At 41.8% G+C, this 14,372-nt stretch overlaps 1 protein-coding gene across 1 annotated transcript in view; it reads right to left on the bottom strand.

Moving 5' to 3' along the window:
- The window catches only part of LOC121279076 (cytosolic non-specific dipeptidase-like), a 66,941-nt gene that overhangs the window by 35,196 nt on the left and 17,373 nt on the right, over positions 1 to 14,372 (bottom strand). Inside the window, exon 3 of the mRNA XM_041189965.1 lies at positions 14,080 to 14,242. Within this exon, the coding sequence (XP_041045899.1) occupies positions 14,080 to 14,242 (163 nt within the window). The remainder of the gene's footprint in view (positions 1 to 14,079; positions 14,243 to 14,372) is intronic.

The raw sequence follows: 14,372 nt of genomic DNA, 5'->3' as shown, positions 1-14,372 counted from the left end.
TTGGCAGACACCAGAAAAATCTGCATGATGGACAAACAAAGAAATATATAAACTTTCAACTAGACTCTCCCCTCTAAATACACATGAAGTAAAGTTTTAGTATTCTGACCATCCTTTTTCCTTTGTGCGTAATATTCAATTAGAAGGAACTGTTTCATGATTGTTGCCAGCAATGCAATTTATTCTAGTTGCATAGTTGATTAATTCAGCCAAGAACACAGCACAGGGTCAAAAACAAAATCAGTAGAAATAAATCAAATCACTACAATAAGACACTTATGAAGTAATTAGGAAAACCGTGCACAGATAAGTCAAGGGCATTTTCTGAATATCTGATTTCTCAAAAATTAAATAGGAAAATTTCAATTTTAATTAATTGTATTTTCCAGTCCAAGCAAAGGTCCATCAATATCGATATCAATGAACACATTTTCTGGGCTGAAGGGGAAGAGCAACTTATTTGGCTGATGCCCTAGACAGAAGTTAGAATGGTAATCTGAATAGCCTCTTTATATTTGACAGGTCTTCTCTATCCAGAATGACCTGTAATAAATAATGAGGGAAATCTCCCAACTGCACTGTTCCATTGTTTGACCTGGACCAATACAGTTAAGAGGGTTGCCTCCAAGAGCAGTAGAAATTGTGTTGGTGGGACTAATAGGGGCAGAAATTGAAAAGCAAGAACAGATTCCAACAATAAAAGCTAAAACAGAAAATTACAGAAACACTGAGCAATCTGAGCAAATTTGTGGAAAGAACAGACAATTTATCATTTTGGGTGCATATCCTACTTCAAAACTGAAAATACTACATCGGCAGGTGTATTACTATCATTCAAAAAGGTGGATAATAAGACCATACAAAAGTGTGGGCAGAGAAGATTCAGAAAATTCATGTAAAGGAAACAGGGATAAAGTTGGTGATTAACAGTTTTTCAGATCTTTGCTGAACTCATTCTTTGACAATTTGCTGATTTTTTTCAAGTAACCACAAGCCACCAATGACAAATCTTCACATGACATTTTAATGTTTTCAGTTCCAGATGACTTCATATTTTTCTTTCTCATATTTTTAAACTACTGACAGGATTTTTAAAAATCATAATTATTGGGAACAGGATCTGGATACAAAATTAGAAGGAAGTGGGCCGGTGTTAAAATATTAAAACATTTTCTCAGATCAAAATCTAATGATAATAATCAAAGGCAACTAGGGAAATGAATATTGCTGCAAATGAAAGAGCGAGCAGAAAAGACCAATTATCACATGCACTCTCTTTTAATTAATCTTTCATGACTGTGGGAGAGAGAAAGATCCCCCAATAACCTTCGACTCCCTTGTCAGTCAAGAATCTATCTACCTCTGCATTAAAAATATTCTGCCTCCACCACTCTCTGGAGAAGAGAGTTCCAGAGATTCACAACCCTCATAAAATATTTCTTCTTATCTCATTCTTAAATAACACTTTTATTTTTAAAAAGTGTACCCTAGTTCTAGTCTCTCCCACAACTGGAAACATCCTTTCAGCATCCACCCCATCAAGTCCCCTCAGGATCTGATATGTTTCAATAAGATCACCTCTCAACTTTTTAAACTCCAAAGGTAATTGTCCAACCTTTCTTCATAAGATAATCCTCAGCCCCCCACAACCCAGGTTTCTAATGTATTTATATTCTTTCTTAAGTAAGGAGACCAAAAGTGTACACAGTGTGGTCCCACCAACGCCCTGTGTGGTATTGGTCTCACAATCTGAAAGTTGAGAGTGCAAATTTTGCAATAAGTTGTAAAATTGAGTTCAGTAAATAGACTAATTTGTGAGCTAGCCCATAAAAGATACAAGTTTTGTCAGAAAACTCCAACTGGTTTCACCAATGTGCTTCAGGAAAGTATCCAATACAAGATTCCAGTCCCTAACTCTATGCTTGAATTTAGTGCCCTCAGGCAGAGGTGGGCAATAAACACTGCATTGCCAATGACACCCACATTGGAAGAACAAATAAAAGAATCTTGAAATGCTGCAGATACTCAGCAGATCTGGCAGCATCTGTGAAGAGCAAAATAGTTAACGACTCATGTTGCGACCTTTCATCAGCCTGGGATGTTAACTGTTTCTCTCTCCACAGGTGCTGCCAGACATTCTGAATGTCTCCAGCATTTTCTGCTTTCAAGCACCTGATACTTCATTTTTGTAGAGAAAACTTGCATTGATGTAAGGCCTTTCACATCCTTAGGATGTCCCAAAGCGCTGAAAACCAATTAATTACATTTAAAATGCAGTCACCCTTGATTTGTAGGCAAGCGCTGCAGCCAATTTGCACACAGTATGATCCCACAAATAGCGATGAGACAGATGACCAGATATAACTGGCTTTCAGTGACGTTGGTCAGATTTAAAGTTTGGCTAAAACACAAGGAGAACTCCTTTGTTCTTCAGGTGGTATCGTAGGATCTTTTACATCCACCTGAGAGTGGAGAAAAAGCCTCAGTTAAACTGAAATTTAGGCTCTGAAATGTTAGCCTGGATTATATGCTCAAATCTTTGGAGTAAGGTGTATAGCCAAAACCTTCTCACTTAGCAGTGAGTACGACCAACTGAGCCAGGGTAAATGAGTGCCTGCACTTTTTAAATAAAATGTTAACTGAAAAAAAATGCAACCACTCTTACTCCTGAAATGTCAGTTCACGTTGGAAACAGCAGCAGCTAACCTCTGGCACCTCGCTAAAGTAACTGATCTTCATTTATGCTTGGCAACAGGCTGTTAACCACTAGGTTCATTACTATTAAAACCTCACTCACTACCTTGCAATTCCAACAAGAACAGTGATCAAAACTATAGCCAATTTAAACCTACATATTTCTGGGATGCTGCAGTTCAGATCAGAAAGGATTGAGTATAAACTCTCCAGGTCTGTGTGGCTCACCACTACACTGTCCAATGTAATTACCAACTGATCCATTTGAATCACTGAAGTATAATTTATCTTTCATCTTTGTCAAAGCATTCAAAGGCAATCCTATTCCAACCACTAATGAATGCTAGTAATTTTGCTGAATGCTCAGGTTTGACCTCAATGTATTAGGAAATGAAAGAGAGAGACACAGTTGTGTTCCCCATGAAATACACTGCATTTTTATTTGTCCAACAGGAGCAATGCAAAATTGAGTAAGTGAACTTTCTTTTGGAACTGTCAATGTTCCCCAGACTGACAAAGTTCATAGCCCAGAAATGAAGTGAAAGACCAGAGACCAAGTGATCAAACCAGGGGTGCATTCAATGAATCACAGAATTCACAGAATTGCTACAGTGCAGAAGTAGGCCAGTCAGCCCATCGTGTCTGCACCAGCTTTCCAAATGAACACATCACCTAATGCTGTTCTCCTGCCTTCTTCCCGTAACCCTGTGTCATGATTTAAAATGATATAAGAGCACCAATCATTCATAAGAGATTTGGTAACACATTGTGGGTTCATTTATTAAGACTAGGCAAATGGAAACAGCTTTACAAAAATATAAAGCTCGAAGATATGTCAGAGCTGCAGAGCTGTGTGTGTGTGTGTGTGTGTGTGTGTGTGTGTGTGCTCTGTTGAAAGAAAAAATGAAACGAAAACTTGATGGCACAACACACTTCCTTTCTAGCGATGTCATGCTGCAATCCCTTAAAAGCATATTACAGCATCCCTATTTCTTTTAAAGTTACTTTTCCCCCTTCCAAAGAGGTATAACTATTTGCAGTACATTTTCATGTTTAGTTATCATTACATAAGTGTATAGAACTGATGAATGTATGAGTCTTTAAAGTGTAGAGATAATCTCTGGTATGCCCAGATCTTTTGCTGGTAACCTTGTCTGGAGGCTTCTTACAGTGATCTGTGGGACTGTCATTCTTAGATGTTGTTTCTGCTTTCATTCAGGGTCTTGTCCTAGATGCAATAGGACTGGATACAAGTTGAGGAGGTGGAATGGATTGGATTTATCCTCGGTCATGCCTCACTGTTGTACCTATCTGTGTAATCCCTCTGTAAGATCTTGGTTCCGAACAAATCCTTGTCACCTCGGCTGGTTGTCATGTACCTTGTGTGGAATCCTGGATGTGAACTTGTTGTCCCAACTCTAAACTTGGCAGTTCTGCACCTGCCTTTTTATCGTGCCTGTTGGTTATTTTCCCTTGCAGTTTTAAAAGTTGCTCTCTAGTGTCTGAGTAGAATGGGTAAGAGCAAGTAAATTGGTATGCACTGGTCTGCCAAACATGAGCTCTGCCGGTGAAGTTGCACTTTAAGGTGTCGCCGTCAGATGTAACATAGCAATGTGTAGATTTTGCTTGGTCTGGCTCCATTTGAGAATTAGGGATTTCACCATGTGAATCATTCGTTCATCTAGGCCATTAGATCTAGGATAATGAGGAGAAGTGGTGCAATTGATATTCCACTTTGTACACAGATCCTGAAATGGTTTACCGATTAATTGCAGACCATTATCCGTAATGATCTCTCTGGAAACACAAAATAGCACTTAGGATGCTTATGACGGTGGTGCTTGGCATATTGTGCAATTGTCAAATAATGGGAAAATTGGTAAAATAGTCGACGATAACAATGAATTCAGTGCCATGGATGTGGAAACGGTTGGTTGTGATTTTGGACAAAGGATGGATAGGAATTTCATGTGGAATCAATGGTTCCTTGTGCTAACTTGGCATATGCACTGACATGCCTTTTTGACGACGACCACAATGTCATTGTTCGTAACCGGCCAATAGACTGTCCCTCTGGTGAGTCTTCTCATCTGATTTATGCCTGTTGCGAGTGATGAAGTCGTTGATGAATATCAGGTCACACCAATTCCAATATGATGACCTGCCTGCCTTTAAAAATGACACCTCAAGAGATGCTAGGTTCATCCTGGTAAGGCTAAAATGGTCTCATGCATTTCTGGACATTTTGAAATGAATCAGGCCATCCTTCAATAATGGTTTTCCACAGTTTCTATATGGTATAAATTTTTGAAGTTTCGTCTTAGAGGTTCTGGTACTTGCTAGCAGGTCCACTGACCGATTTGCCTTCTCCTGCAATTTTAATGTTGCAGCTCCCTTGAAGCTGTCAGTTTTCTTGAAAGGCTCTGGGTATTTCTATGTTAAATCATGAACTAAGGTGATAGGAGTTGTTTGTGAGGTTGATCTACCTTGCAAAGTTTGAATAATTCCACGGTTTGTTATTAGTTTCAGGTAATTAGGTTCAGGGCTGGTAGGTCTGCAATTGCTAGGCCTTTTGCCTCCACAATGTAGAACAGTGGTGGTTAACCTACGGTCAGTGGACTGTAAGTGGCTCATCAGGATTCTGAGTGTGGCCCACAAGACATTTTGTCAACTGCTACCCATGCATAGGGTTGGCCTGCTATGGTTCATGCCCTGGATGAAGATGAAATTAACCAGCTAAAGAGGAAAGGTATACAAGAACCTTGGTTGAATATCCTGGTCCAGTTCTCTGGCAAAGCTGATGTATTTTTTTGGATCAACATACACATGCGAGCAGACTTTTCCTGCTATGGGACACATCAAATGCAAAAAGCTCAACAGGCTAACAGATGGAAACCTCAGTACTGAATTGCAAAGTGTCTGCACATCCCAGAGTCTTGATCTATTGAAAGCTTGTGGAGGACAGATCCAACCAGAAGTTGCACTGAGTATAATGTAGGTAAGGCAAGCGCAAATATTTGTTTTGTGTTTACTATTTGGCGACAGTTCTATTAATATATGAATGATTAAGCATTTTCTGTAACCATTATGAATTATTCGGCGTGTATTAAATGTATTTAATTTTATTCATGGGGGTCATGGTTAGTGCACATACCCGATTTCAATCTTGCAGCCCACTGAGGTGAAGGAGGGCCACTCATGCAGCCCAGTCACTAGCCTAGGTTGACCATCACTGACGTAGAACATCTGTGGCACCCAAGAGGACTGATTGCATGTGAACTCCAGGATTATGAATCTTGTGCATGGAATTAGTGAACCATTGTACGCTGAAATTTTCATAGCAGTAGGTTCCACCATAGCAATCCATGTCTGTGAAGTCATGGGATAGGATGTTGGCGCTTGCCCATGCGTCAATCTTGGCCAATAACAAATAGTTGCCAACTTTCTTAGGGAACATAATTTGAATCTTGGCAAGCGCTTTGGATGGTGAGATGACATCCATGTTTTCCACGAGAATGAGAGTGTGAAATGTGTTCACCGCTCTTCATCTCGTGCACATCATCGTCATTTTCTGGTTTGTCAATCACCTCATGTATATGTTTCTGTTGGGATAGCGGATGTTTGTTCTTAATACTTGACGGTACCCGTTGGGTACAGTTTGTTCAGATCAGTGCACGGCTCTTAGTAGTTGCATCAGCCTTTGCTCTAGTGCACTGCCACTGCCAACTTCTCTTTCTAGCACATGCCTCGCAGAATTTCTGGGAAGATTCGCATTTCCTTGGTGCATGTAGAAGGCCACACCTTCCACACCTTTTGCTAAGTTTAGGCGTACAAATAAGTGTGTCAACATTTGGGGTTGTACTTAGGACCTGTAAGCTTTGTCAACCTGCAAGGATTGCTTTGTACTTACATCCATCCTTGAGCAGCTCTTTGGGCTTGTCTAGTAGAGCTTTCTGGAATTCTTCCATGAGAGTGGATGTGATGACCAACTCAACAATTCTGTCTGCTAGCTCTCTGTTTAAAAAAAATCACAGTACTTACACTTTTCTCTGCATCTGCCTTCAAAGTAGCCTATGGATTCTGCAGACTGCTGTTGAATTGATATGAACTCTATCCGATGAATATGGAAGTTTAATTTGATTCTGAACCGGTCTTCCAATGTGATCCATGTCTTTATGGGATCCATTAGCTTTTCTGCTATCAATCCTAACATGTTCATAAAATGGGGAATTTTGTGGACATTTTCACAAGTTCGTTTTGATGTTTCTTCTCCTATAGCACCCAAGATGAGTGCTGCTGTAGCCGCTTCTCCACTGTTCTTCTCAAACTTAATATAATTGCAAACTTCTCTGGTCCGAATTTAACAATGGTTTTGTTTGTTTTTTTTGGTTGACTCTACATTTCTCAATATCGATCTGGCCCACACCCTGGTCATTCTCCTTTTCCGACTAAGCTAACCCGGTGCTGGTCTTTTCATCGCACAGTCCCATTCATTGAATTGACAGACCCATAGCAATGTGGTTGACTTTTAAATGACTCTGAAATGGTCCAGCAAGCCACTCAGTTGTATCAAACTGTTACAAAGTCTCTAAAAAGGTATGAAACCAGACGGACCTCCTGGCAAAGACCTAAGCATCGCAATCTCAGCCCTGCCGAGCCTGCAAAGTCCTCTTTACTAACATCTGGGGGTTAGTGCCAAAATTGGGAGAGCTGTCTCACAGACTAGTCAACTACAGCCTGATATAATCATCCTCATGGAATCATACCTTACAGATAATGTCCTAGACACCATCACCATTCCTGGGCATGTCCTGTCCCACTGGCAGGACAGGCCCAGCAGAGGTGGTGGCACAGTGGTATACGGTCAAGATGGAATTGTCCTGGGAGTCCTCAACATCGACACTGGACCCCATGAAGTCTCATGGCATCAGATCAAACAAGGGCAAAGAAACCTCCTGTTGATTACCATGTATCACCCTCCCTCAGCTGATGAATCAGTGTTCCTCCATGTTGAACACCACCTGGAGGAAGCACTGAGGGCGGCAAGGATGCAGAATGTACTCTGGGTGGGGCACTTCAATGTCTATCATCAAGAGTGGCTCGGTAGCATCATTACTGACAGAGCTGGCCGAGTCCTACAGGACATAGCTGCTAGGCTGGGTCTGTGGCAGGTGGTGAAGGAACCAACAAGAAGGAAAAGCATACTTGACCTCATCCTCACCAACCTACCTACCTCAGATGCATCTGTCATTGACAGTATCAGTAGGAGTGACCACCGTGCAGTCATTGTGGAGATGAAGTCCCACATTCACATTGAGGATACCCTCCCCCGTGTTGTGTGGCACTACCACTGTGCTAAATGGGATTGATTTTGAACAGATCTAGCAACTCAAGACTGGGCATCCATGAGGCATGGTCGGCCATCAGCAGCAGCAGAATTGTACTCAAACACAATCTGTAAGCTCATGACCAACATATCCCCCACTTTAACATTATCAGCAAGCCAGGGGATCAACACTGGTTCAATGGGGAGTGCAGGAGGGCATGCCAGGAGCAGCACCAGGCATACCTAAAAATGAGGTGTCAACCTGATGAAGCTACAACACAGGACTACTTGCATGCTAAACAGCATAAGCAGCAAGTGTTAGACAGAGCTAAGTGATCCAACAACCAACAGATCAGATCTAAGCTCTGCAGTCCTGCCACATCCAGTTTTGAATGGTGGCGGATAATTAAATAACTCACTGGAGGGGGAGGCTCCACAAATATCCCCATCCTCAATGAAGGGGGAGCCCATCACATCAGTGTAAAAGATAAGGCTGAAGCATTTTTTCAGCCAGAAGTGGATGATCCACCTCAGCCTGCTCTGAAGAGCCCCAGCATCACAAATTCCAGTCACAGGCCAATTTGAGTCACTCCATGTGATATCAAGAAATGTCTGGAGGCACTGGATACTGCAAAGGCTATGGGCCCTGATAATATTCCAGCAATAGTACTGAAGGCTTGTGCTCCAGAACTTGCTGCACCCCCCCACAGCCAAGCTGTTCCAATACAGCTGCAACACTGGCATCTACCCGGCAATTTGGAAAAGTGCCCAAGTCTGTCCTGTACACAAAAAGCAGGACAAATTGAATCTGGTCAATTACCGCCCCTGATTATCAGTAAAGTAATGGAAGGGGTCATCAACAGTGCTATCAAGCAGCACTTGCTAAGCAATAACATGCTCATTGATGCCCAGTTTGCGTTCCACCAAGGCCACTCAGCTCCTGACCTCATTACAGCCTTGATTCACATATGGACAAAAGAGTTGAACTCCGGAGGTGAGGTGAGAGTGACTGCCCTTGACATCAAAGCTGCACTTGACTGAGTGTGGCATCAAGGAAGTCTAGCAAAACTGGAGTCAATGGGAATCAGGGGGAAAACTCTCCACGCTTGGAGTCATACCTAGCACAAAGGAAGATGGTTGTGGTTGTTGGAGGTGAGTCATCTCAGCTCCAGGACATCACTGCAGGTGTTCCTCAGAGTGTTGTCCTAGGCCCAACCATCTTCAGCTGCTTCATCAATGACCTTCCTTTCATCATAAGGTCAAAAGTGGGGAGATTTGTTGATGATTACACAATGTTCAGCATCATTTGCTACTCCACAAATGCTGAAGCAGTCCATCTCCAAATGCAGCAAAACCTGGACAATATCAAGGCTTGGGCTGACAAGTGGCAAGTAACATTCATGCCACACAAGTGCCAAGCAATGACCATCGCCAACAAGAGAGAATCCAACCATCACACCTTGATATTCAATGGCATTACCATCACTGAATCCCCCATTATCAACATCCGCGGGATTAGCATTGACCAGAAACTGAACTGGACTAGCCATATAAATACAGTGGCAACAAGAACACGTCAAAGGTTAGGAATCCTGCGATGAATAACTCACCTCCTGACTCCCCAAAACCCGTCCATCATCTACAAGGCATAAGTCAGGAGTGTGATGGAATACTCCCTACTTACCTGGATGATTGCAGCTGCCACAAAACTCGAGAAGCTTGACATCGCCCAGGACAAAGCAACCTCTTGATTGGCACCACATCCACAAACATTCACTCCCTCCACCAGTGACACACAGTGGCAGCAGTGTGCACCATCTGTACATAAGATGTAATGCAGGAATTCACCAAAGCTCCTTAGACAGCACCTTCCAAACCCATGACCACAACCATCTAGAAGGACAAGTGCAGCAGATAGATGGGAACACCACCACTTGGAAGTTCCTCTCCAAGCCACACATCATCCTGACTTGGAAATATATTGCTGTTCCTTCACTGTCGCTCGGTCAAAATCCTGGAACTCCCTTCCTGATAGCACTGTGGGCATACCTACACCACAAGGACTGCAACGGTTCAAGAAAGCAGCTCACCACCACCTTCTCAAGGGCAACTAGTAATGGGGAAAAATGCTGGCCCAGCCAATGAAGTCCATATCCCATGAATGAATTTTAAAACAGCCCTTCCTTCTGTACCATCTTTCCAGTCATGCATGCATCTATCTATTTCTCCTCTTTCTATATAGACTAGGAAAACCAAATGGGCAAAGTTAGCGTAGATAAAGAGTTCATAGAATATTTTTGAGATAGTTTCTTAGAACAGCACGTCCTGGGGCCAACCAGAGAGCAGGCTACACTAGACACTGTATTGTGCAATGCGATAGGAATAATTGATAACCTCATAGTGAAGGCACCCCTAGGTAGCAGCCATCATAATAGAATTGAATTTTATATTCAGTTTGAGGGAGAGAAGAGTGGGCCCAATACAAGTATTTTAAACTTAAATAAGGGCAATTATGAGAGCATGAAAAGGGAGCTAGCTAAAGTGAACTGACAAACGAGCTTTAGGGATAGCTCATTAGAGATGCAGTGGCAGATATTTAAAGGGATATTTCAGAATACACAGAATAGATACATTCCAATGAGAAAGAAAAACTCCAATGGGATGACCCATTATCTGTGGTTAACTAAAAAAGTTATAGACAGTATTAAACTTAAAGAAAAAGCATATAATTGTTCAAAGACAGGTGACAAGTCAGAAGATTGGGCAGAATATTTTAAAAAAAGACAGAAAGATTAATGATGGAAAAATTAGAGTACCAGACAAAGCTAGCCAGAAATATACAGATGGATAGTAAGAGTTTCTATGAATATTTAAAATAAGAAAAAAATGAACACAGTGAATGTTGGTCCCATGGAAATTGAGTCTGGGGAATTGATGATGGAAAATAAGGAGATGGCAAATGATTTGTTCATGTATTTTACATTGGTCTTCAATATAGAGGATTGAAGTAATATCTTAGAAATTGCTGTAAAGCAGGACATGGAACGGAGGAAGGAACTCAGAAAACTTCTAATTACCAGGGAAGTGGTACTGAACAAATTGTTGGAGCCGTGGGCTAACAAGTCCCCTGGTCCTGATGCATTTCATCCTAGAATCTTAAAAGAAGTGGCTAGTGAGATAATTGATGCATTGGTTTTAATCTTTCAAAATTACCTATATTTGAAGAAGGTTCCATTAGGTTAGAAAATAGCAAATGTAACTCCTTTATTCAAAAATGGAGGGAGACAGAAAGCAGGAAATTATGAGCCACTTAGCTTCACATCGGTCATAGGGAAAATGTTAGAAGTTATTAATAGAGACGTTATAACAGGGTACTTAGATAAATTCAAGGTAATCAGGCAGGGTCAACATGGTTTTGTGAAAGGGAAATCATATTTGACCAATTTATTGAAGTTCTTTGAAGGAGTCACATGAGCTGTGGATAAAAGGGAATGGGTGGATGTACTGTATTTAGATTTCCAGAGGCATTTGATAATGTGCCACATCAAAGGTTATTGAGGAAAATAAAAGCTCATTGTGTAGTGGGTAACATATTGGCATGGATAGAAGATTGGGTAGCTAACAGCAAATAGGGAGTAACTATAAATTGATATTTTTGCAGTTGGCAAGGTGTAATAAGTGGTGTGCCATAGGGATTAGTGCTGAGGCCTCAACCTTTTACAATTTATATAAATGACATGGATGAAGGGATCGAAGGTATGGTTGCTAAATTTGCTAATGACATAAAGATGGGTAGGAAAGTAGGTTGCGAACAGAGGCTACAAAAGGAGGCTACAAAGAGATATAAGTGAATGAGCAAAGATGTGGCAGATGGAGTATAATGTGGGAAAAGGCTTGTATGCAGGTACAGCAAGATATTAGGAAAGCTAATATAATGTTATTGGTTATTATGAGGGGAATTAAGTGCAAAAGTAGGCAAGTTATGCTTCAGTTGTACAGGACACCGGTGAGACCACATTTGAAGTACTGTGTATAGTATTGATCTTCTCATTGAAGGAAGGATGTAAATGCATTAAAAGCAGTTCAGAGAAGGTTTACTAAACTAATACCAGGAATGGGCGGGTTGTCTTATGAGGACAGATTGGACAGGCTAGGCTTTTATTCACTGGAGTTTAGAAGATTTATTGAAACATATAAGATCCGAGGGGCCTTGACAGAGTGATGTGCAGTGGATGTTTCCTCTTGTGGGAGAATCTTGAATTAGGGCTCACTGTTTAAAAATAAGGGGTTGCCCATTTAAGACAGAGATGAGGAGAAACTTTTTCTCTCAGAGGGTTGTGAGTCTTTGGAACTCCCTTCCTCAAAAGGCAGTGGAAGCAGAGTCTTTGAATGTTTTTAAAGCTGAGGTAAATAGATTCTTGATAAACAATGGGGTGAAAAGTTATAGGGGGTAGGCAGGAGGTCATAACCAGATTAGCCATGATCTTATTGAATGGTGGAGCAGTCTTGAAGGGTTGAGTGGCCTACTCCTGCTGCTAATTCGTATGATCATATGTTCTATGCTGACCTGCACGTGACATTGAGATTAATCCAGGGATTACTATATTTAAGGTCCTGCTAACTTTTTATTTAGCTCCTAAATTCTGACCGCTGACCATATCCCTCTTGCTACCTATTTTGTTGCTACCGATGTAGACCACGGCTGCTGGCTGTTCACCCTCACCACTCAGGGTGCTCTGCAGCCAGTGATATCCTTGACTCTGGCACCAGAGAGGCAACAAACCATCCTGGATTCACGTCTGTGGCCTAATTATCGAATCACCTATCACTATTGCTCTTCTAGACTTTCCTGTATTCCCCTGTGCAGCTGAGCCACCCGTGACACCATGGGCTTCACTCTGGCTGCACTCCCCAGATGAACCGTCCCTCTCATCAGTATTCAGAATTGAATACTGGTTGGAGGTTGGGATGCATTGAGAGACTTCTGCCCTATCTGCCTGTTCCTTTAGCCTGCCTGGTGGTCACCCATTCCTGCATAATCTTAAACTGTGGGGTGACCACATCTATAAACATGTTATCCATGTACCTCTCAGCGACACGGATACATCACAGTGACACCAACTGCTGCTCAAGTTCTGAAATCCGGAACTCAAGCTGCGGCAACTGACGACACTTCCTGCACAAATGGCTGTCCAGAACATGGGAGGTGTCCTGGAGTTCCCAAATTGCACACGATTTGCACTCTCAAGGTGGAGCAGCCCTGCCATTCCTTTATTTATTAGTTAACCTTACTTCTGCTACAAAACCTTTCAGGTACTAATACATCTTACTAGTGCTGACAATACTGCTAATAATTAACACACGTTACTAGATGTAACAAACCTTACTTAAAAAAAGGATAAGAAAACACTCATTGGCTACTCACTTACTTCTTCTTATTAATTTTTTTAAATAATTTTTAAACTTCCAGTTGCTGAGACTCAGTCCCTAAGCAGCAATATTCACCATCCAATCAACTCATGAGTTTCTTCTGATGTCACACCTTGATTTCTGTTTCTTAATGTGGCTCTGAGTTTTCTCAGCGGACATTCGGTCTGCTCGCTGAACTCTCTCCGCTTGACTCTCTGCTCGCTGAACTCTCACTGCTGGTCCCTCTGTTCTCTGAACTCTCGCTCTGGTCCCTCTGCTCCCTGAACTCTCGCTCTGGTCCCTCTGTTCCCTGAACTCTCGCACTGGTCTCTCTGCTCCCTGAACTCTCGCACTGGTCCCTCTGCTCCCGGAACTCTTGCCGCTGGTCCATCTGCTCTCTGAACTCTTGCTGCTGGTCCATCTGCTCTCTGAACTCTCGCCGCTGGTCCCTCTGCTCTCTAAACTCTCTCCGCTGGTCTCTGTGTTTCCCGAATTCTTGCTGCTTCCTGCACTTTTTTTTGGCCCTTCTGTCTTGTAGATGGTGATTTCTGCCTTCTGTTCTTCTTCTCCCCACTCGTCAAGTCTGTTCCAGAACTCAAGCTAGAAATGGAATTCTATTAACTATAAACGACAAAAAAAATCTTTCTTACCATCTTTTTCTACCAATGTGAATGGCTCAGTGTCCCATCCATCCTCAATTTGGGCAGGTTGAACATCCAGATGACCATAGATACATAGAGTCTTCTTTTTTGGATCATTGCCTAGTGTGGCCAATAGGATTGGAGGAAGAGGAATCTTTGTTCCATCAGGCAGCTAATTTAAAATTAAATAGAGTACACTGCATATGATGAAATTTATGACTTAAAGAAGATTGTAAAACTTTATTGCAGAGAACATTCTGTATAATTTCAGATGTACAATTCCAAAGAACTGATTACATGAA

The sequence above is a fragment of the Carcharodon carcharias genome, chromosome 6, assembly GCF_017639515.1.
Source record: "Carcharodon carcharias isolate sCarCar2 chromosome 6, sCarCar2.pri, whole genome shotgun sequence".
NCBI lineage: Eukaryota > Metazoa > Chordata > Chondrichthyes > Lamniformes > Lamnidae > Carcharodon > Carcharodon carcharias.
Note: the sequence above shows the minus strand (reverse complement) of the source record. Positions and strands in the feature narration are given on the sequence as shown.